This window comes from Alligator sinensis, unplaced genomic scaffold (genome assembly GCF_000455745.1).
Source record: "Alligator sinensis unplaced genomic scaffold, ASM45574v1 scaffold366_1, whole genome shotgun sequence".
Lineage (NCBI taxonomy): Eukaryota > Metazoa > Chordata > Crocodylia > Alligatoridae > Alligator > Alligator sinensis.
Genome location: NW_005841851.1, coordinates 773,056 through 798,144, shown reverse-complemented (window position 1 = coordinate 798,144; position 25,089 = coordinate 773,056). Strand labels below are relative to the sequence as shown.

At 43.3% G+C, this 25,089-nt stretch overlaps 1 protein-coding gene across 2 annotated transcripts in view; it reads right to left on the bottom strand.

The window, feature by feature from the left end:
• Positions 1–25,089, bottom strand: part of PEX14 (peroxisomal biogenesis factor 14) — an 88,465-nt gene that overhangs the window by 44,918 nt on the left and 18,458 nt on the right. For both annotated transcript variants that reach the window (XM_006016156.3, XM_025211279.1), the window contains one exon: positions 975–1,059. In XM_006016156.3, coding sequence (XP_006016218.1) covers positions 975–1,059 — 85 coding nt within the window. The remainder of the gene's footprint in view (positions 1–974; positions 1,060–25,089) is intronic.

The window sequence follows — 25,089 nt, the reverse complement described above, 5'->3', positions numbered from 1 at the left end:
ATCTTGTGCCTTCAGATCTCAGGGATTTCACTAAATGATTCATATCTCCAACCTTGACAATATTTCAGGGGTTCCTTACTTTCCACAGCTCAAGATCTACAGCCACAGAATTCAAAGAACACTGCTGAATTTGTAACGTTAATATAAAAATGGGTCCTCACCCCCTCCCAAGTATGAAGTTTGCAACTCTACAACCCCCAACCCCAACTAGCATCACTCAAACTACCTTTTCTGTTCTGTGGAGCATTAAATTCAATCCAGGGCAAGACCTGCCTTTATATCATTTACTTCAGCTCATAAGTGGCATGGAATGATCTTGGATGGGCAGTCTGAACTGGAGTGAACTTCACCTGCAAGGCACTAATGAGTAGCTAAGTTGCTGGCTTAAAACTTGAAGCCCCAAGTTAGCTCCTTTATAAACAGAAGGGAAAACCTGTTATCAGGCTATCACCAAAGCACAGTCCATCTGCCTGAGAGATATTGGATTTGTCAGGATCCCTTCTATCTCTGCTATCAAAAAGGCAGTTTGCCATTTCAGCCTGAAAATCAGGACCCCAAGACTGACCTTAACTTGACCTTGTTTACTCTAGCAGGTCCCTGTCCTTCATTCCTCTCCCCAACTCTTCTTCAGAAGCAGCTGACCTTTTAACCTGCAGCTGGCCATTCAAAAACCAATGACATTAAGGAGGTAGAATTGACCAACTAGCCTGTAACTCTAAACTGCCCTCACTTCACCTAAGTTGATAGTTAACCCTAAGACTCCCCAGTATGTCTTCAATGCATCATTCTACAATGCCTCGTCTGGGGCCAATATCACCTCTGACCCGCAGAGAGGAAAATGAAGCTGCATTGTTCAGACTCCCCATAATTTTTCTCATACAGGAGATACCTAATTTTCCACAGCAGTATCTTCTGGCCCACACCCCAACTCTAACTCTTGCCAAGAAGAGAGAATGAAATCGATGCCTCCATACCTTTCTTCTTAAGAAATGCTCTTCTGGTTGTCAGCGGACTCTGGCGGACCCGGGAGTTTTGTAGAAATTTCACTGCTGTTGCGATCTGATTAGGGTGAGGGGATTGGAGAAACAGAAGAGAGACAAGCTCTGAGTCAGGAACACGTAAAATCCTAATTCTAAACAACACACCCTGAACTAGAGCATCAAGCTATCAAATCCTAGATGTAGATGGGCTTCAGACAAAAGTTGATCTGACCTTGGGATATGTTCATATCTGCGACTCCAGCTTGGAGAGAATGGTACAGATATTTCAACTGAGAAATATTTCTCCCCAAACCTCTTCTCCCAGAGGAAACCCTGTTTAGCTACGAGCAGAGTCTCTATTTGGATGCTCAGAGGTGACCAAGAATCAGGTTGTGCCATCCTTAGCTACACGGACAAACACAATCAGGAGTGATGAGGCATATCACTGAGGCATAACAGGTGGTTTGCAGCAGCTGAGATTGTTGCAGGGTGTTAGGAAAAAATTCAAGGGTCTATTGCAAGTAAGGAGACAACCAGCAGTCCTCCACGCTGAGATGTAGTCTACGTGTCTAGAGCTATCTGAGCACAAGAAAGGCAGATGACTTTTGATGTTTTAACCTTTGCCTAACCCAACATCTCTGTTTGAATTCTAAGGGGCTGCTGCCATTTCTTCCACTGTGGTACCTACTGCAGGCAATAGGCAAGACCCTCTTGTCATTTGTAGGTAGGAGGTTCTTTTCCATGTCCCCAGTCACAATACCCAACCAAAGGCACCAAAAAATGTTGGTTTTATTTTCCAGCAATTTACCTGTACAAGTGCATGGCTAGCTTTAAGCTTTACTGTGGTGGACTGCACGTGAAACTCGGAACTAAGGAATATAATTTCACCAACCGAGAATACGGAGGGGCACGGAGCTGGTCCATGGGCCAAATCAGACCTACAGACCACCCTGCACAATGGAGCCAGTGCACAGAGGTAGTCTGGCACAGGTGCCATGTGCAGCATGCACCCCAAACTGGCCCTGTACCAAGCAAGAAGTGCGTGCCCCAGACGAATCCGAGACACGCAACGAGCACTGCGGGTGGACAATAGGGTTCTGTGGGCCGGATCCAGCCTGTTGACCATATCTTTGACACCTTAGAAGAGGAACTTTGAGGTAACTTAGGACTCAGGACCCATACAGCCCTACAGAGTGAAAGAGCTGGAATGACACTGACTGGCACACACAATAGATGCATTCTCTTAAAGTGAGTTTAGTGCCAACGAGGTGTGCCAATTCCTCTCTATCCACAGAGAGGTAACAGGACAAATTCCTGCAGATACTCTTGTCCTCTTCCCTTTCTTGAGGAATCAGCTTTAAGGATGACAGAGTTCACTTTCCATGGCCTGTTTGGTCCCTGGTTTTCTAACGGGATTATAAACAAGGAGGCCTTTTTGTGACTGATAACTGTAATGGTCCTGCTGGTGAAGTGGACAGAGCTGAGGCCACCAACTGCTTTCACAGAGTCTGCTGAGCACAGTAACTTTGGGTCCATGCCACTCAGGACTAAATTTAATCTAGGGACCACTTTCCATGTCCCATTATTAAATCCAAACCGTCCTGTCCCATACATGGTACCTCCTTCTATGCTGGGGTAAACAGCTAATATGCTTTTATAAAAAGGCAGCTGCTTTGGATGTAGCACAGAGGAGAATAACCAGCCAGAAGCAAACAATACTTAGGAGATATACACATCATATGAACAGGTGAGAGATCACTTCATCCCTGTTTAGTAGAAAATGGACCTCCATAAATAAGGGGGAGAAGGGTGTTTTTTCCCCATCCCTGAAAGACGGCATCTGTATTCCCTGTAAGCTATGGTAGGTGTCAGAGGAGGAAATAAAGGATTTGCAGGTCTCCTGGAGTTCAAGCTACAATGAAGCTTCTCGAGTTTAGATCTAAATAGGCTTTCAAAACATTCCACGGCAAAAAGGGAAAAAAATAGAACACACATATTGAAATGACCAAGTTTCACCTTGTTTTTGAATCCAGCCCTTGAAATATGCATTTCTGGTCAGAGAGCAAAGTTCTGATGGGTTTAATGGCACTTTCAATGTACTCAGTGCATTCCATCAATGTTGTGTGTGTTTTTTTTTTTTTTAAATTGCATCTCTTATTTCTTTAAATACATTAATCAGGCTAGTGTAGGCAAAACGGATCCATTGGACAATGCAATAAACATGAATTATCATCTATCCAACACGCATAATGGCTTAAAAATACATAATAGCAGGTGTAGTTTAAATGATTAGTTATTACACCTGTGGTGGGTCTGATTCAATTGGGGAAAATCATCTTTAATAGGTTAAAAGGTTTAGATCACCAGGCTTCCCTTAAAGTGGCTGTAGAGAGGGTATGATGGAGTACGCTGTCATTACTAATTCATTTAAGAAAAACGTGGGGGATACAGCAAAGAACAGCATAAACGAGCGAATCCAATTTAAACATCAGGTAAAGCAGAAAACACCTTTTAAAAAAGCATGATAAATGAATTTGGAGGGGAGATGAAATTGACATATTTATTTTAACGGGAATTTGACAAAGTCCCGGCATACTTTCAAGTTGGGGGAAAATGAGCAGAGGTGGGTGGGTTGGGGTTTTTTTTGGTAAGTTTACATTTAATAATTTTCAGTCATAAAGTAATACAGCAGAATACCCCACATAAAGTACATTTTCATCTCATTTACGTGCACTTGATCTGTCTCTTTGGAAATGCAGGCGATAGGCAAATCGCGCATTTAAACGGTACTGATATCGCTACGCCGGATGCCAGAAACATAAAGCGCACCAACTAATAACTTTAGGATAATGTGCTGAATAAGAAAAATGCCCAAATAAGCAGACACGTAGATGTGTGAACATATCAAAACACTTTCCTTCTTACAGTAATTCCTTGTTTCTTTGGGAACTCTTCCAGGTTCCCTCCTGCATTCAGCAACTAGTAACAGAGGCAAGTAGCATAAAAGGTTTGGAGACCTGAAATTCTATAAGGTCTAAGATTCATATACAAATGTTACCAATTTTTTCAATTGTTTTTAAATCTGTAAGATATAATGCCATACTTTTTTCTTGTGTCATTTTAAACAGAACTGTTTTAATGTTCTATTGATTGTCACTGTTTATTGGAACACACTTTTGTTTGGAAAAATGAAAACATTTCAAGATGATTCATTTAAAAAAAAAAAATAAACCTCCCCTTCAAGGACTAAATTGTTTAAGCTCTTTCCTGTATCATTCTTCTTCTCTTCCCCTAAAGGTCATAAATATAAAACAAAATAAAATGACCAGCCAGCAGCAAACTTTACAAAAAACCCGAGTCCCCAAACTGTTAATTCCTTTTCACAAGAGTCTCACGTTCCTTTAATTTATGTTTGCCTCAAGAGCTCTCCCCACTTGTTCACCTGAAATATCTTTATTTGGGTAATACAGCTTCTTTATATAAACGACTTATGAAATCATTCTGGATAGGTCAGTGTGCCAATCTTTTAAAAACAGCACATGAGGATGTTCTATCTTCTAAGGATTCTCTTTGCACAAACAAGGGCGAATGCAGTCCTTTAAAAGACAAAAAAAAAAGCCCCACTTTGCAGTCCTGGGTATAGATGAAAAATCATGCAGCAAATATAATTCTGACTCAGCTGGTAACTTATTGTTCCATACTATTTCTGTAACATTTGTAACACTTGACCAAATTTTTCTAGCATTAGGACACTGCTAAGCAGTGTGCATCACCTCACCCCTCTTATATCAGATTGCAAGCTCACAGTAGCCAAGAGACCACATTTACCCATCTGATCACAGTCATTTATTATTTTTAATGAAAAAATATTGTGTTCAGTTGTTAAAAGGGAATTAACTCCCTAAACTTGCTATCCTACCAGCCCTTCTGCATCGGGGGAACGATACGGAGACACACTCTTGAATGGCAATAGCGAGGGGAGAACCCTGCATTAGATCTTGCCTAATCATTTGATTTTCTAATTAGAAGATGAATGCGACTATTCATGGGTTATATTTGTGCCTGGCCAAATTACATAAATTCAGGCCAAATATTCCGCCTCAGCGTCAGAGATGTAAAACGGAGACAGGAACTTTACTGCAGATGCTGTGAGAGTGTAACAAGCTGGGGAAATTCTGGGCCAAAGCACTGTATTTTGACATTGCAGCCAAGGTCCCTCACCCCCAAACTGCTTCTCGCTAGCATTTGTGAGGAAGGTGAGGTCAGCCCTCATTGTTATTACATTCTCAGAAACAGGGTTGTTACCCAAGGAACCCAAGCTGCTTATTCAGCTGCTCACAGGAACAAAGTAAACCACTTGTATTCAGAAGAACAACGCGGGGACAAGTGCTTGCGTCCCCCACATCCAGGCAGCGGAAAAAAAAATAAATCAGCCTAAACATTCACAACTATGCAGGCAGATGAAGAGAGAGAACCGAGAGTCGTCAGGGGTGCAGTGAATGAGAGCTGCGTTAGATTCCCTAACCCTGGGAACCCTCTGTGGGATATTATGGAACAGCATTTGTTGACAGAGTGAGACTTCAGGATGACCTGTGAACCAAAGGTTGGGTCTGAATTACATGCTGCAAGAGGTGATATTTTGTCTCTCCGAGCGGATCTGTATCTGTTTAAATGCAACGCTTCTTTTCATTAAGCGCAGGCGGCACAGGCCGTGAACTATGCACAGATAGTTTACATTACATGTACGGAAGCAATCAACACTGGCAATATATACGATGCATGTAAAAGAAGTTGAAATTAATTTTTTTTGAGTGTATTAACAAAAATAATATGGAAACAACAAGAAAAGCTCAATCAATTTTAGCCAGGGTAAAAAGCCATGGCTACAGGGCAAATGGACTGATCAATACATTAGCCTCTTGCAACACCCCCCCAGCATACAGCTCTATGTTTGCAAGGCTCAGAAGATTAAATTGTCTGTGAAAGGTTTCTGCACTCCTACTCCAAAGGAGATACCCAGAATCCTGTTAACAAGCGTCAGGCTAAAGCCAACTCAAGTTTTAACAAGGGCTGACTTAAAAGCCTGGCATTGCAATGAGCAAGAGAACCTTTTCAAACAGAAATGCTGCGTTTTAGTAAGAAATCAGGGCTCTGTCAGGACTAACTTGACAAATATGGTCATCGGTGGCACAAGGAAATAGTTGCAAAGCAGCTGTTAATCAGGGAAACGCATCGTAGAACGCTGATGCTAGCACTCATGAAAAAATGCAAGGGGCTAATTATGAAGCTATATATCTCACTAAAGAGGCACTGCTCCTTGAGATTCCAGGCAGAGCTCTCTCCGAGTCAGGGTCCTGGGACACTACGCACATACTGAGCTCTGTAATCCAAGCTTTCTGTTCTGTTCCCAAACAGGGCAAACCCCACCTTTTCCTAAATCAGGGTTCAGGGGCCAAGGAGACCAGATTTATGCCTCCCAAAAAACTGCTTGTCTTTTCTAATCAGGGTATGTGTAGACCACAAGAGAAAGAAATCGCATGCAGACACTAATTTACATTTACCTGATGCACAAAGCTCTCATTTGAACTGGAGTGAAACCCTGGAATTACTTCCATGTTGATAGCACCTAGAAGCCCCCAGAGAGAACAGGGCCCCGTTCTGTAGCATCTCTACAATCACATATTAAAAAGGTAGCTCCCCAAAGTGACCAGACCAGAGAAACCTGTGTGAACTTACTCAGAACTTCTGTGGAACAGCATTAAGAAAAGATCTCACCCAAACAGAGGATAAAGAAAATTGAAAGGTAAAGCATTTCACAGGATCCATAAGCTGAAAGAAGGTAGGGAAGAAAGAAAGAAAACAAGCCCCAAGTCAGATTTAAATCAGAGAACCTGAACTGAAAAGAAAGCAAAAGCAGTGAAGGGTGATTAAAGAAAGGGTAATAAAATCTAAAATCCCAAGTCCCGAGGACCCACTAGAAAGAGTTCTGTGAATGAAATCTAACCCAAGAATGCCAACATAATAAAAACCAGGTGAAAGGTAGAAAAGATTATATGCCAAGGAAGCATTTATCACCCGGCTCTCAATAATACTGGGAAGAGCAAGGCCCCCTGAAACTAGAGGCGAGTGTGGGGAGGGGTTGGGGTGGGCAGGTGGATTTCCATTTGATACTCCGAGAAAAACCACCCGGGTGGCACAAGAGGAATAACCTTGGGCTGGACAAAGTTGCCGGAGCTGTGCCAAAGCAGAGCCAGTACTCCCCCTAGCCGAGGCCCAGGGGAGGCGCAGGCTTCGCCACCGAACGCAGCCCAAATTAAGTGTTTTCACTCAGTGGAAATGAAATGTTTTGCAAGATGAAACAGAAAGAAAATTGAGGTTTTAGGTAATTACTAGTTGGCATTTACATATCACAGGCTGGTTCAACACCTATTCATTTTCCTCTTTTATTTTCAATTTTTTAAAATTGCTCATTAAAACGCACATATGACAGGGACGGGGGGGAAAAATTACTCTTCCTCTTTTTTCCCCGAGGACTACAAAATTCAGATCTACTTTAAATACGTTTATCTATAATTATCACATACAAAAAAGCCCTGCTTAATTTACATTAAGAGGGTGACCAAAAAAAAAAAAAAAAATCAATAATAAAGCCGTAAAAAATCCCAGCTGAGATGTCTTCATCTCCCCTCACAGTGTCCAGACAGTGTCAAAGGCAGGGGACAACCTCCACTGAGCTGAGACCCACGGCACTGTCAAAGTACAATGGAACGGCTTAAAAGGAAGAAGTTGCAAAATCTTTTGTGTCCCTGCTGCCCCATTCCCACTGATCTGAATCAAAGCCCTGTAGCTATCTAGATATGCTTCATGAGTCTATTTCCCTCCGATTCTCTTTTCCTCCTCGATTTTTATTCTCATCTCACATACGGAGAAATGAGACCACCTGACCCTCAACTTGACGGGCTTTGTTTCTGGACTCACCTCACATATCCTCCAGCTGATCCGAATGGCTTGGCCTTTCCACACTCCTTGCTCACGTGAGCATCAGCCCGCCGTCCGTTCACCCAGCCTCACCATTAAGCTTCCCCTGCAGCAGGACTCAGTCTTTCTGCATCTCTCTGCCCCATGGATTTTCCATCTGGTTTCCAATTTTCCTCTCAAATTACTTTCTCGTTCACATCCATATCTTAACTTTTCTCCGCTCTTCAGCTTTTAAAATTTTAACCTTGTAAATGTATTATTTAATTCTGCAAAGCATTTCAGGGTACGGTTTGTATGAAAAATGCTATACAAAAAGTTTTATTGTATCATATGTTAAGGACATAAAACATCCCTGATAGAAGTGTACAGGAGCTGACATGATGGACTAATATATTTTAAGGTCTATTGTGTAAATATGTATTTAGGGAATTCTAAAGCATGGTATTATTGACCCAAGTCTCTCTTAAAACATGGTGATATATGGAGTAAAAGCCCTTATGAAAAAGTAGCAACTTCATCTGTGCAGCAGCCACCTTTCAGAGTGAAATATCGCTGCCAACTTAAGTTTTTTTGGGTCTGGTTAAAACCTAATGTACTGCTTGCCAAAATTTGACTTGTTTTAAAGAGCAGTGCCCATTTTAGATTTGCAGAAAATAAAATAAAATAGCATTGGAAACCAGGACACACATTTTAAGAGAAACGCAAACCTAAAAACTGCCAGACTATCAATATGTGCATGCATACACATGTATATATACACACTAAGGGAATGTGCTGTCTGGCTCTACAGATACAATTCTGTAGCCTCAGAAAGGATTCTGTCGCCTGGATGAAAATTTGTGGTCCCCAATTCCACTCAAAATTAACTTTTACAGACAAGCAATAAAATGCCGAGAAAACCAGTTTCTAAAGAAATACTAACAGTTCTTTAGAGTGGTATCAACATGTGGTACTACAGTATGCAGGATTAGTCAATAAGCAGCAAACACCTTTAATTCTAGGGTGCAAGTATCAGAGCATTTTTAAGGGGCAGAAGAAGAGTCTGGAAGGCATCATACTGCTTTTGTCCCCCACCTAGAAGAAAAATACACATACTAAATACATAATCATACTTTGGAAATCCCCCTTTTTCCCGTGTTTCTGCCTTGATTTAGGCAGCAGCTTTCCTATAATTGCTGATGCCACCAAAGGAAATATAACATGATGGGGGGGAAAAAGAGATGACATTTGCCATTTCCACTGCTTTGAAATCCAACCGGCAGCAAATTATTTGAAGTCCTATTTAGAGGGAGAAAACCGAGATAACCTCAATGCTGAAAGTGCTGGATCATTATGGGTAGACGGAGATCACTAAGTCTGTGCTCCCAGGAAACAGGTGAAGGGTCCAGCTTCAAAGTTTAGGCGATGCCAGCCTGCCAAGGACAGGTAAGGGAACTGATCTAATGGGGCAGGGGTTAGATGCAAGGAATAGGGAGAGGGATTTGATTTCTTCATTACACAGTCTCCCATTTTGCAACTCTTTACAGTAGCCCCCCCACATTAATTCCTCTTCTGGTTCCCTTTAAACCTATCCTTTTCGCAGAGGGTAGCTCAGAGAAGACTGTGGCTCTCTGCTGTAAAATTAATGAAAGTGTCAAGCTGTTAAGCTGAATCACTCCAAAGGAATGTAATGACTCAGTGTCCAAGATGCTCACTACAGGGGAACAACCGTGAGACTGCTCTGTGACTCCAGGACTAAAAGTATGTATAATATAGTCATCAAGGCCAGCTGATGGCAACACCCCTCAGCTCTCACTCCTTCCCACTGCCATGCTCAAAGAGTTCAGTTCCGACAGCTTTAAAAGGCGGTTCCTTTTATCCTAGCTACAGTACCCTCATACGTGCAGAGGGGGGAAATGATAACAACATATTGCCTCGTTCTTTTAAGTGCAGGGCAGAGAAGGACTAGTCGAACTCCATTCACGTGCTGTTGAACTGGGGGATGATTAAGTAGAGGGGACACAAGGCTTGTGTCATGAATAAGGACAAAGTACAAGTGGTAAAATTATCATGGCATGTGTGATTCTGAAAGGCTCACCCAAGTTAGATGGATCAGAACAAGATAATTGTTCAGATAAACTTAGCTCCCTGTGATTCCATAAATAAGAAGCTGGCTGGCTCTTTCAAGATTCCCTTGAATTTAACCTAAAATATACACGATTTCTGGAAGCTGCCACCAAATATGTATGCAACAGAGGTAACTCTTGTGCACTGGAGAATCAGCAATCCACAACTCCATGAACCTACTTTATACAGAACTCTTCTTGATGGACCCTCTAATTCGTGCTTGAAGGAGTCTAGTAACGACGTGTTTCTTTGTCATAACAGAAAACGATGAGACTGGAGCAAAAATAATGGGGTTGTAGTTGGGATTCTTATACCTGAAGGTAATTAATTAATCCATGGGTACCTTTGCCTGCATCTCAGAAAATTCAAAGACGACAATGTATGCAGGAAGAGAGGAAGGAGCTTGTGTTGCTATAAGAAACTGGCAAACAAAAGGTTTGATGGTGGAAACAGTTGAGAGGCTGGAAATAATGACAGGTGCACAATAAATCATGCAAGGCACAACAGTTGGGAAGTGGCGCTGGGAAGAGAGGGGTTCAGACCACTGAAAGACCTCGATATAAATTGAACATTTACTTAGAGTGTAAGTTGTTTGTGACAAAGATTGACTGCTTTGTTCTGTATCTGCACAGCGCCTAGCACTGGTCCAAAACCAGGCTCCTAGACAGTAACCGCAGTACAAATTGTAACAGAGATTAGGCCGACTCTGCACTTTGTTACTGCTGTTAATTGTCCCATTAAGAGAAAACTGAGCGTGGGTCTGAAAATACGGTTGACAAGAGCTGACTGATCCAAGTCAAGCGGCTGGTGGGATAATTTGATTGATGCCAGTTCAGCCATGTCACCAGTCTTTGTTCTGTTCCCAGAGGACAGGTGTCCACATCACAAAAATGCTTCTTCAGAAGTAGCATCCTCTGTGAGCAGCTTTAAGGGAAACTGAACTTCCTTTTTAACCTTTCCAGGATGCAGCCTCCAGGAGGGGGCAAAAGCATGGGGAATGCTTGAACTGCTGCTGTCCACACCATAAATATTCAACAAAGACGACTTCATTTTCCCCATGAGATTAATCTGGAAATTTTCATGGTTGGTACATTCACTTCTTAAAGAAAACCAAGCTGATAGATGTCACAATATACCCAAGATGAGACCCTACCATTACAGATACACCTTATTCACCTCGAAACCCGTTAGCAAATCCCCACCCTCCAAAATCAAACTCAGATGATGTCCAAGGGAATTAATGCTACCAAGATTGATTCTTAAAATCTTCTGCCCCACACAGTTTTGATACAGAAATCTTGGTCTAAACAAGAAGACACCATGAGCAAAGCATGGAAACTACAAAAACAACGTGGCTTCTGGTTTTCATTTTTCTTAAACCTTGGAGCAGTCAGCACATGTCAGGGATTATTACAATTACACTTTTTGCCTACTAAAAAATTAATAAACAATTACCCGCTTCAGGAAGAAAACCACTACCAGCCTTTACCTACATAAATGCTGCAGAGAGCATCAACGCCCACACTGAACGCTTGGTCCATATTATGGTAAAGCTAAGTGACAACAACTGGTCCGTGCTTTTGCAGAGCACTGGCAAAACACTGAAAACCCAGGACTGTACGACTGCGGGGCGTCAGCCCAACATTCAGAGCTATTTTTTCCCCCCCCTTTGTGACAAAAGAGAAGTAGCTTGATCTTTTCTACTTCCCTGGCCCTAGTATATTACTGGGTTTTGTATCGACCTTCCTGGTAATCTAGGGGTACCCAGGTGTGTTTGCACTAAAAGGTTTCCAATTTTCTTTAGGAAAAAAACTAAACTCCACATATTTCTCTCTAAACAGACTGGTACTACTCAGTGGCCTCCCCACCCCAAATCAATGGTAACCCAATTCAAATGCCTTAAAGCTCTGTCTGAGAACTAGTGTAGAGATCAACGCTTTTTATCTGAAGGATTATGGATCGCTGCTTGGCTGAGTAACACACCCAGCTGCTCATTTAAAAATACTGCAAAGGGCCTGAATGCTTCTCTTTCCAGCTTTTGGTTTTTAGAAAGCACCGTCGAAACTTTGTCCCTCTTGCTGTCATCCTTTGCTGCCAGCCTGTCCTGCTTCATGCTTTAAATACACAAAGATTTATTAACCTTTACAGTAAAAACAAATAAAATAATGATGAAGTAAAAACGCAGTGATGTAAGGGCTGCAGCTAGCACCATTTATCTGTGGAAATCCAATTAGCGCTCTAGTGGCAGAGATACCTGGAAAAGTGCTTACAATCAAATCAAAAAATGATACAAAAACATTAACCTGATGGCTAAAAACTCCACATTTAAACATTTAAAGTAATCAAGGCGCTTTTATTGAGTATTTTCTATATTTCATTAGGCCCCAAATTGACGAGGAGCCCTAGAGATGCATTTCCTGGGTTTCTGGATCCTCAAACCAAATGCTCGACTTTTTGTTTTGAAACCAAAAAAGGAAAGAGCATTTCTTGTAAGAATAGTGGGATTAAAGTGGCTCTCTGCAGCAGCAATATCAACAGTGAATGCAAGCACAAGCACCATGGAGCCCATCAAACCTTTCCTGGTTTTGGCACTTTCATTCTGCTCCCACCCTGGCATTAGCCAAGTGATCAGCTGCTAGACCCAGAAAATGTTGTGGGGGATACATGTCCTGCGATATCTATCGTAGCTACTCCGTGTCTAACGTTATAGGGTTTGCGATACCACTACCTTCAGTCTGCGTCTCCCGCATATTAACTACAGCTTTCCCAGACCGCTTACTGATAGCAAAACATTATGATTGCTTCCCATACCAATTCCTGAATGCTGTCTTTGAGCTTTTCACAGAGGAGTTGACTATACACCTGGGGCAGATCGCATTAAATGCAAAATACAGTGTGCTGAAATTCAAAGGATGATCACACAGGCAAGCCATTCCAGTATGGACACATGCACTTAAATGTAGCAGCCTTTCCCGAACTGCTTCGATCATCAAAAACCTCACAGAATCACAGAAATTATAGAAGGAAAAAACCTAACAGGTCATCCCCCTTCACTCCCAGCTAGCACACAATCGTTGGCTGCGGTTTATTTTTAATGCTCTGTCTAGTCTTCTTTTAACAGTCCCAAGCTCCCTAACTATCTCACAGTCTAATAGATCACACTGTCAGGAAGTTTTCCTGATGCTAACCTTAAATTTCCCTTTCCTAATTTCACCCCATTAGTCAGAATTAAACTTAAGACTTAAGAATGTCATATGGACACTTCTGGTTGTAAATATCTGGAACTAGAAAATAGTTATTTCCTCCTCTTACTGTTCCACTGGGCTGCTACCCAGGCTCATATATATTGAACTGAATGGCCCTATGTGTGGTATTCTCTTTCTGCAGAGAATATTCATGACTTAGCTTTCAGGTGCCTATGAGTACAACCAGCCTTCAGGGAGCGCATTCTTGTATATTTTTACCCCCACATGTTTGGTATGTAACAAATTATGATGAGGAATGTGATACCTCTAGATTCTTCTGTGAAAAGTTTAAATTAAAAAAAAAACCCACACCATACCAAAGAGATTCAACATAGCATCATTCAGCAGTCTTCCACCCCCAGGTTTAGTGGTGATGGGCACTGTTTAAGAACCCAGGTAGAGAGAAAGAGAGACCTCTTATGCTAGTTTAGAGCATAAAGTTTGCTGTTATTCTGTATTGCAAGTGTGCAAATGTTTTAATAATACAACAAAATCCCTGTAGACTGAAGGAAACATGGAAGGGTAAAATACAAAGATGATTACTGTCTTTTGTAAGAGAGGGAGAGAGAGAATAAGAAAAAGAGAGGAAGAGGATAGCAGGGTGGAGGAAGAAAACAAGCTTTCTGGAGTATATCTGGAAAAAACTGGAAGAGAAATCATTAGCAAGTCCATAGTGCATCTACAGTGATACAGTGCGGATCAATTCATTTAATGCTGCCCTGTACATTTACAGAAAAGTACCTTTGATATAATAAAGGCTCATAAACACGCAGAAATTGGGTTAGACCTGTTTCGAATTCCTGCCAAACAATGGTTCAGAAAAATGAAGCTCTATTTTAATTAGCTGGACTCACGAGTGATTTGATAACAGCAGATGCTGTCTGGATGCTTTCAGCTTGATGGGCTCCACATACATGAACTAAGAGTGGCTTTGATGCAATTAGGTCTCTCTCTGCTCCAACATGTGTCATAGAATCAGTGGCTGCATGTACCTACATCTTGGTATACGCAGGGACTCAAATTCACTGGAAGGAGAATGAGAAGTGACCCATTCTACATTAGGCAAAAAAAAAAAAGGGGGGGGGCTTGAGGGGACATACAGAGTTCCAGCAGCTGGAATGAGGAAGAGGAATGCTTCAGAGCACACTGCCTACAGACAGATATGAAAGCCATAATATGAAGGATCCACTAATTTCTACTGCACAACAAGCTTGCTGCTGGCATATAGACTTTGCAATCTTTGTTAGTCTCAGGTGTGCAAATCTCTGCCACATGGACTAGTGTTTCAGCTCATAGCACTCATTGTGAAAACCAGTGACTTTATGATTCAGGAGGTCCCTTCCTGTCATGTGAACCTGGGTTCCTAAAAGATACCCCATAGCAACACCTTTCATGAATGAAGGGGTTTCTATGCAGCAAGGCCACAGCTTCTTTCCGGAGTGGTCTCCTGGACCATCACATTTGGCAGACAACATCTACCATGCCTGACAACGCACTGACACCCCTTCCTTTAAGCTGATCTGAATACCTCCCTCAGTGGCCACAATGTGCATGCATCTGCTAAAGGACACATGTAATGTAGGAGCTGTTTCAATGCATTGGGGACAAGGCTAATAGGAGGCCTTGATTTGTTAATTATCTGTCAGTTTGTCACAGCTGGGCTGTAAGAAGTGGGTGGGGGAATCTTTCTGCTCGGTTCTATCCTTCCCTAAATGCTGAATTAGGCTGTCAAAACCTTCATCCCACCACAAGAGGCTCAGAAGAAGAGCAGGGCTATTCCTCCTCTTCCTTCCCCTCCCAGCAGGTGCAGCTGCTCCAGACATCCACCCTCTCACCACTTCTCCCGCAATGGCCAAGCCATGTACACAATGACCTTCACACCATCACCACTACCCAGCTCAGGCAAGGGCCGTTAACAAGCCTGAGCACCGTAAATCAGGGATGAAATCCCAGTGCCAAGAGAGCAGGCAAGAGGCATTTATTCTGCAAAGAGCCCAAAAGACATTGGCTGTTTCTGAATCAGCAGTTCAGGGCAGGGTTCTGGAAGGCAGGAAAGCTGGCCCCTGTGACAGTAGAGAGAGATACGCTGAGATACAGAGATAAAGGGGTGCAGCAGGGCCAAGATTCCCTTTATTCTTACATCTCTGCCCCATGTAATCCCCTAAGCAGGGGGCAAAGGGTCCAGGCTGTGAAATGGGATAAAGTATGCAATACCCCCATGGAGACAAAGCCAGCAAAGCGGAAAGCAGGCTTTGACACAGCATTAGGATTTGCTATAAATGCTTCTGCCTCTTAAATCCAGCTAAATGTGGCAGTTAAACCCTGTGAGCCTAGGGAGATCCCCAACCTACTGTTCCTTCCCCCTGAAGAGCTTTTCACCAAGTTCCTCCTCTGCAGACCCCAGACAATAGACTACACCTGCTGCAGGAGATTCTCCACTGCAGTGCACATGCCCACTCCAGCACCTAAGCCACCCCACCCTTGCAGGTGGAGGAGCTGCAAACGCTATTCCACCCACACAAGGACCCAGTCCTCTTTGGGACAAGGAAAGCAAAAGAACCCCACATTCAGAGTACTTCTCCCTAACCACTGCCTAAGCCACTCTCCTCCTTTAGTCACATGCATACTTTTGCTTTGAGCATCTTTTGTTCGAGGCCCCTTTAAAGTAGTAGCACCAGTATCCTAATCTTTTAGAGAGCGAAACAGGCCCTGAGAATGACTTGGCTAAGGCAACAAAGCAAGTTGGTGGCAAAGCTGGAACTAGAACTTGGGTATCCTAAAAGCTACCGTCCACCCTCACCATTGGACCAATGCTGCCACCCTGCAGTCTGCAGGGCAGCCTAAAAGCTTAAAATACCTTAATGCTCCCCTACTACTACTTCTCCATCTCAGTGATTGCCACCATAGCTACCCCTGGAATGTCACATAATTGTGAAAGGGATGAAGAGATACTCCATGCATTTGGGATGGGGAGGAGATGTGTTCATCCACAAATCTTTCCATTAACGTATTTGAGAAGCCTTGATATAACCAACTGGTGTAGCTAACACAGAAATACTTGGGCCCATCTAGAGATCTGACTAAAGTGAAACAACTCTCCAGTTCTTCTCCCGTCAGGCAAAACATATAGATTTAACTTCCAGATGGCTGCAGAGCTGGCATCTGAAAGTGAAGAGACTTTAAGGAGCTTGAAACTTTCAACAGGAGAGAGGAGGTGTGTGATAATACAGCACCTGCTTGGGGTTCTCTTGCCACAAAACATTGGAAGCAAGCTCCCAGCAGATCCTGGGGGGTCACAAGGACCCCTCTCCCCAAACATCCAGCAATGCATTTTCAATACAGCCAGCCTAGCAGTAGGGGATTATTTGCTCCAGACCTCCTTTCATGAGAAAAGTCTGTCTCTCTTACATCTACTTCCCTATCTCTTCCTTGGCTTTAGTTATAGCATGCTCCAACTCTTTAGATGTAATCTCCATTGTGTGTACCTGTATGTGTACACACACACTCCCCTATGCAAATGCAAACACTCACACACACGGATGCAGAAGTTCAGCTTCCCATTTAAAAAATAAACTAAGGGGAATTGAACAAATTCTGCCAAAATCTGATTTCCAGAATCTGGTTTTGCTGCATTCTTGCCCACAACCTGCAGTTCTGGGTACCTCCTTGTTATTCCTCATGAGCACAGCCCTCTTGAAATCCAGATTTCTTGCATCTATAATAATTACCAGGTACCCTGTGCCAGGCTCCTTTAATTAACCAGTCCAACTCCTCTCCCTTTACAACCAGGCTAAGTTCTGTTTTTTATTAACATCTGTCACATCAGTATCCAGGCTTAAGCAGGACACCTTATGCAACTTTGTACGTGGTACTGTACAGGGCAAATGACCTCCTAAATCAATTGCCTGCCTGCTTTCCTGTAGAGATGGCAAGGACAGCTGAGCTCCAAACCCACGGAAGATGCAATGAGGGGCTGCTCCAACACCTTTCAAAGCTAATTACACCACCAGACACGACACAGCTCAAAGTCCCGAGGAAAACACTTGGCACGAGGAGGACTTAGGTGTGCCAGTTAGATGCTGCTCTAGCGGATGAAGGTGCTTCAATGCAAAGAGGACAAAAGTAAAAACAGGAAGAAGCCTGCAAACAGTCAGTACGCTGGAGCCAGAGACAGCTCTGAGTTTAACTTGGACCAAGGCTGAAGGGAGGCAGGAGGGGGGCACTACAGTCTCCCCTGGTCCTGCTGCCTGGGAATGGATGTCGTATTGGCAGATAAGCCCCAAATCCATGGGGGCCAGACACAAATTCATTGTTCACACTGCTTGTATATAAGGCTGGTTCTCAGGTTGGGCCCATCTCCAGGGGAATTAGTGGATCAGAATGTGTCAGTTTAAGAAATGAATTCCCTCTCCCACCAACACACATGGAAGCCCTGTGCCCTACCCCACACGGTGCCACGACTTCCCCTCCACTCTCCGGCTGCAGCAGCCCTGGTAGTCACTGTCCACCTTTTATTTTTACATGTTCTCTTTCCTTTGCCAGTGTCACACCATTTTCAGATAAACTGAAGCTCCCCTGCTATGGAGACAGAAACAGCAGAGTTCATGTTGCGGGTTGGCCTTTTCAGGACACTGGGATTTGGGGAAAGGAGTAGGGAAGCAGCTGGTGGAGGAGCAGAAGAGCTGGCCACCGTCCTGGGATTCCTCAGGACAGCCGGTCACTGTAGCTACGCTCTGCAACTTCCCCGGAGAGTTTTCTCAAGGGGAAATCAGCCATCAATCTTGGGACACACAACTTCCAGGACCGTTCCTTATCTCAGAACAGCCTCTGCCACGAATTCCTGCATGCGCTTTAATGTTTAAATTATTAAATGCATTAATGTATTTACATTATTCAAGTCTTATGTGCATTTTTCTAAGATAATTTATGTATAAGAGTTTGAATGTCCATGACTGTTAATGTCTACAACCCTTCCTGTTCATTATTGATTCTGGAAGGAAAAAAAAAAGTCAGTGTTTTAATGCCTTATTTTTAATGTATTAAGAGTCTGAATAAGTGCATTCTCTTTTTTCTTTTGTAATTTCATAATTTAAGTAGTGCATTTATTAAACTGACACAGTATGAATTGTGGTGAAGTCTGGCACTGGTCCATGCTGCCAACGCAGCCCGACCGACCATCACGCTGCTCTGCAAATCAAGCGCAAGCTTGGCTCCTCTTACGCCAGCTTTTACTCCCCACCTGAAATCAAAAGGAGGAAGGGGGGAACTGAGGAGCCTTTCCAAAGTGAATGTTCTTTACTTTTTACACTGTTTTGCTCTCTTTCCTACTTGGCTTATTTTTTAAAGCAGATAAAGCAGCCTTCTGTGGTTTAAATACTTCTGTTTTAATACAGACCTCTTTTCAGCTAGCTGAAAGTAACACGTGCAACTGCCACGTATTACAGGTATAAAAATGACTTACTTTTCTACATCACCATCCTACCCCAAATAATGCCCCATCTCTTTACAGCTCTAAAAGGCATGTTCCCATTTGTTGTTTCACACACCAGAAAAATAGTTTTTTGTCTACAAACCTCACAGCTTTTTAACAACAACTGACAAGTGAAAGTCAGGGTCTCATCACCTGCTGCAGAAGCACAGCCACTTCTGGAGTAGAACGTGGCAGCTATACAAAAGCATGTGGCTGCCCCACAGGACAGTTGGGACCAAGAACATTACAGTAGCCAAAAGCAACCTTAAAGAGTGCAGGCGGGCAGGATGTAATTGTACTGATACACGCCCACGTCTTCACACAGAGAATCCTGGCATAGCTACACATCTAATATAAAAATTGTGGGCAAACACTTAAAATGTTTGCAGCCCAAAACTAGGTCCAGTTTTTGCTGCCAGACATACCCCACTGCCAACTGCACTTCCATGGAGCAACACTGACACCCAATGGCTTGTTAGCTTAACCTTCGGACAAGTATTCCCTGCAAAGAACCCCAGAGATACCTCCAGCAGCTCCATTTCCTCCATCAATATGGTAGCCCTAACTCAGTCACCCATCAAACAGCTCATCAAGAAACTGAACTGCTGAGGGGGGAACGTGCTGTATGTAGTCACTGTATGTAATTATGTGTGTGTGCATAAGCTAACACAGTATATTCTGCATCATTATAGCCTTGCCTGGCACAGTTGCCAGAGCGAGCATGAACACACACGCACACACATAATGTATGCACAATACTGTGCACATGGACTTGGGAAAAGCGAGAGAACAGCGAAAGTTGCTGGCTGCTGTTTTAAGAGCTGACTCTGCCATTTCTAAGGTTAAGTTTGTGTTTTTTTGCTACTCATTACCATTCTTTAACTGTTACAATTTATATCAGCATATAATGTTAAATAATTACAGGGAGCGGAGCTCACTCTAGTGAGGATATAAACGCGCTGTGGGATTCTACAGATTTAAACAAATAACACTCACAGCAGGGGGTGAGCAGATGAATTAGCATTAATATCCTGCCTGGGAGATCCCAGTGCAGTGCTACTGCTTAAATACAGATCTTTTCTGTAACAGTCAATATGACAGCTACTAGCAATACAGCCCAGCACATTTACCAGTCAATATACCAGCTGCAGCTAAAAGAACACCCTTGTAATAATCCATACGGCAGCCAGCTCCAATAAATAACTTCCCTTTAACAGTCTATATAGCAGCCAACTATATTAAAACCTTCCCTTTTAAGGTCTATATGATAGTCAGCTAAATGGAGGAACTGGCATCCTTCTTGGCAGCCTCAGAGAGAAGCCAAGCACTGAATGGGCCAGAGAGACTGAGCTCAGCTCTTGTCCCTGGAGAGGGTGGTCCCTACTATACAAAGCTTGCAATGCTACTACCCAGGCTGCATACGCTCTGCAAGCTGATTTTGGTTTCCGGAGCTATTGACTCATGATCTTTCACAAGCATTAAATTAACTTAAAAAAAAAAAGAAGAAAGAAAGTAGGCACGATGCATTTCTTTCTTGATTAGAATGATTGGATGAAACGACTTTTGCTCCAAGAGCCGGCATCCCTTTCCAAACTTTCAGAGTAACAGCAGCACCTTTTTTTTTTTTTCCTGGTGCTGTTTAACCATGATTCTGAGAGATGCCTCATCTCAATGTAAAAAGGTGAAACCAACCGCAAAACTCTCCCTTTAAAGCTAGCTGCTCATTTTCCACTTTCTAACACAAAGCAATCGGCTGCGGTAAGTCCCTCTGGGCTACGTCACTGCACTTTGTTTTGTGACAGGAACTTCAACAGAACACACAATGTGAGCCGTGGAACAACGTGGTGGGGGGCTGAAAACTAAGCAAGGGAGAAATATATGACCATAAATGGATTCGATCAGAAGGGAACTATATGCAGTTTTCACAAACGGGGCCCAATTCTGTTCTCCTGCAAGGAGCTGTATACAGGTGTAAGTCTGGTTTGATTTACACTGACTTAACCTAGATCAGAATCCTGCCTCCCAACAAATGCAAGTACATTGCTGTTCATTTGAATTAGACAACAAAGAAAACAGAAGCCCTTAAATCTGAACTTACCGTAGGGGGACTGTTGTGATCACCAGAAAAGAGAGATTTCTAAGTCTCTCTTCAGATTTTCCTTACCGCTAAATGATGTAAAAGACATGGAATTTTACTGTTAACCTGCTCTCATGTTTGCTGACTTCAGACAAAAGAAAGAAGGTGGAAACACTAACATTTTGTTAGAAATCAGCAAGATAAAGCAGCAGTGATATTTATTCCTCAAAATTCCCCAAATGAAAACCATCTGCTTGCTTGCCTTTGGAGAAACCTGTCCCTTTGGGTATATATTAAAAAACACAAGCGCAAAACAGGGGCCCTACAACCTCCACCAGATGTTTAGCACCTGGGGGCTTTTCAAGTAATTGACTGGGAGACTTTTTTTTCAGGTAGAAGGAAAAATGGATCTCTACAAGTTTCTGCACTGCCAATACTCCCATTTCTGGATGTCTTTAGGGGAAAGACCTCAGTTACAAACAGGATCACTTTTAGAATCACACACACACAGCCCTCCCCCTGGAAAGAGAAGGAATCGGGGTTTGAAGCTTTGACAGTATTTTGCAAAATGACAGTTACTTAAAACAACAAATATGCATCACGGTGAGTCATCTGGTTTCCAACTCTTGAGTCAAAAGAGGCTGATTCCACCTAAACCGAAACCTGGCTCTCTGGCAGCTTGCATGTTTAATGATACATATCTCTGCACCACAGCTTCAGACAGGATGTGGAGGAAAAGAATGAAAAGGGGATGGAGAAAAGGGGGAGGGAGAAAAAAACACAACACTTCTTTACTGGTCCCAGTGTCACTGCAAATAAAGACCATGTCAAGATTTAAACCATAATAATGGAAAGGCTATAAAGGTCCCTGCTATAATGTTTCCTCTGATATTCCCTTTCATAAAATGCCCTCTTTATGTTGCATGCTTTGCAATAATACATGTAATGTTTGCGAACTAGTCCCAGTGGGGAAGCCATATCATACAAAGCTATACAGAATACAGCATTAAAAACCAGACAGTCAACTTCCAGGCTCCCCAACACCAGTGTCTGCTGTACCCATCTTCTCACAGAAAGTGCAACAAACACAAGAAGACAAGTTACCTAAGGCAACTGGCAAAATTTGCTCAGCTGAAAACAGAGCTGTGTGCACTGAGTTATCCTTTCCTCCATCCCAGCACCTCCGAGGCTGGAATGACTAACAACTACCCCAAGCTCCCATTTATCCTAGCATGTTCCCTGCATATTTTCATAGCTGTGCCAAGCAGATATGCCAGCACCAGGAGCTTCCTCCTGGCAGTACCAGCTAGAAATGTCTGTGCCACAAGCCTGTTAGTGCCTGGCCTAGAAGTCTCCATGCAACAGTGTGCAAAGGAAGCATATACACTAGCTGAAAGTTGGGAGCAAGTGCTCGAATATTTTACTCTGCGTTGGCTGGACAAGCCTCGCTCCAAGCTGAGGAGCTGTAGTACTAACAACACTCTGCATGGAGTTTTAACTTTTCCTTCCCAGAAGGAATGGCCCACAGCAGCGTTCCCTGTAATATGTGCAGTGTGTGGCCGCTCAGGCACGCTTGGCAGTGCGGCATGAGCACGCCTGCGCCCGCGCAGCTTAGAGGGAATGGTGGCCCACAATGGTCCAGTCCCTGTGCATGGGTTCATATAGGCCACGTTCATGAAAACCACAACTTCATCTGGATCCCTGAGTTACTTAAACACTGCATCTCCCAACTGACCCAATAGCATCAATCTGAGAAACACCCAGTACTTGGAGACCCTGACCAATGGACTGTGAAGCCAAGCTGCTGCTGCATGGGGTTGAGGCAACCTGGCATTAAGCAAGAGGTTGCCAAAAATAGGGTGCGAGGAGGACTCATCACAGTCTTGACTGTAATTCTCAATCACTGTGCAGAAAGTATTTATATCCTGTTGGCAGCGTGTGTAACCAATGCGACTCTTCGTGTCAGAGCTGTCAATTACAGCCTTGACTTATGAGGAAAGATTAAATGAGCTAAATATGTAGAGCTTGGCTAAGAGACCAGGATGGGGGTGGGGGGGAAGAAATGCTGCGAGAGCTGCCTGCAAACATCTGAAGGGTGCAGATGCTTAAGAAAGAAAGGAATCATTTTGGTGGCACAGGAAGGCAAACAGGAGGCCTACTAGATGCCTCCAAAACAAAGGAAATTTAGACAGAATAGCAGAGAAAGTTCCTGACTGTGGAATGGTTTCCCAGGGGACACCAGCGCTCAAAGGCATTTGAAAATAAAATTTGCCAAAACACCAGGAAATAGGTTGCACTGGATGGTCCTGGTTAGGCCAAGGGGAGATCTAACACACTGCATCTCCCTGAGATCCTGGCTGGCCACAGGATGCTGCCTTTCTTGCTCCCAACTGCTAAATCATTTATAATTTAAAAAAAAAAATCAAAATACATGAATATTTAGCTTCCCTGCTATCACTTTTCCATATCAACAATTACCATAAGTGTCCCTGAGATGTTACAGGATTGTGAGTGGGAAGGGGAGATGCTCCACTCAGCTGGGACAGGAGAGGTGTTCACCTAGGAATCTTTCCATGGACATGTTTGACAAGTCCTGACATAAGGAATTGCTGTAGCTACCACAGAAATGCTCGGAGAATAGCTGGGAAGTAGTCCATATGATGAAACATTTAAGATGCTCAAACATGTTTTTTTCTCAACTTAACTTTTCTACTTTTGTGAGCCTGGCACTACCCTCCACCTCAGGGTGGCTGCATTACAGCAGTAAAGTGATTCTAGAGAACACACCTAGGAGAAAGTCCTTTGAGATGCTTGGACCTGTCATCCCACCTCTGTGCCCCACTTACTGCAGCATTAATATAGGGAGGGTATTACCAACTCACCTGCCAGAAAAGCTATCGTGAGCCTTAACTATTTTGTGGAGAATTTGAGAGGGAAAGTGCTATTGAAATGGCAAGCTGTCATTATTGGACGGGAGTTCAGTTTCTGCTACTCATTCAAGCTTTGACTGTTAACAAGAGAGTCAACCATGATGGCAAGGGAACACTTGTCCATTAGGAACTGAACTAAGCACTCCCTGGTATATGAAAGGATGCAACTTTCCCAGAGTAATGGCAAGAGGGAGCCAAAACCAAGAAAAGAGGTGAACATTTTCCCTATATGTTTGTCTTATTTGGGGACCATGGCCACTGCAGTGTGAAGACAAGCTACTGCTGCACAGGGTCAAGACAGCCTAGTGTTAAGAAAAGGGCTGCCAAAAAAGTTGTCAGCAGGTTAACCCTCTTGGATTAAGTTAAAAGTAATACAGGCATCATCTGTGTGAATACAAGCCCACAGTCCAATTGCTCAGGGGTGGCAAGGAGAGAGTAAAGAGTCTCATGGGAAAATTTCAAGGGTGGGACTCAATCTGGAGACAAGCAACTCCTCCAAAGAATAAGGCTCCTGTGCAAAATTACTTAAAAAAACCTAGAAAAGCAGTTCACACCGTCAGGTTCAGAGTCTCTCTCCTTCTCTCTGCAGGAAGAACTGTGGGCAGCTGCTGCCCTCTGCAAGCTGCTCTGCACATAGCACATTCTCACACACGCATGGTTGGAATGATACCATTATCTCACCTTGATCCTACAACCCGTCATTACCAAAGCGGGCATAGTGCAGGCGCCTCTTTGCTGTGCACCGTCACCTGTGCAAAATTAATAGGCGCCCTTTCCGACAGCTGGGATGCATATAACAAAGGGCTCCTGATCTTTCTGGGCAGGCAGGGAGCCAGGCTGCCAGGCAACACAGAATCACAAGCTGGCACCTAACCACACTTGGAGGTAAAAATGCCTAGCAGGTGTGGAACGTTTTACACCTCAAAAGCATAACATAAGCACGGGGGAATTCATCATGCTAAAAGAGAAACTTTCAGATCAGTCAGATAAGTTACAGTAAAAAAAGCTATGGCCAAACATTTAATTATGGGTGCCTGGAAGAGTGGAATGATTTTTAGAGGTACCAAGTGCAGCTCCCAAGGATTTCAGTAGAAGATCGGAGAGCTCAGCACCTCTGGAAGTCAAACCACTAATGAAGATGCCTCCAGTAGGCACCCAAATTTAGAAGATTTTGGCAGCATTTTTAATGTAAATTTCCTATGCTAGTAACACCACCTCTCAGTATGAAATACACAGAAAACCACCTTAAAAGTCTAATCAACTTGTGGCCACTAATGTTGTTCACCTGAAAGAAAATAAATCT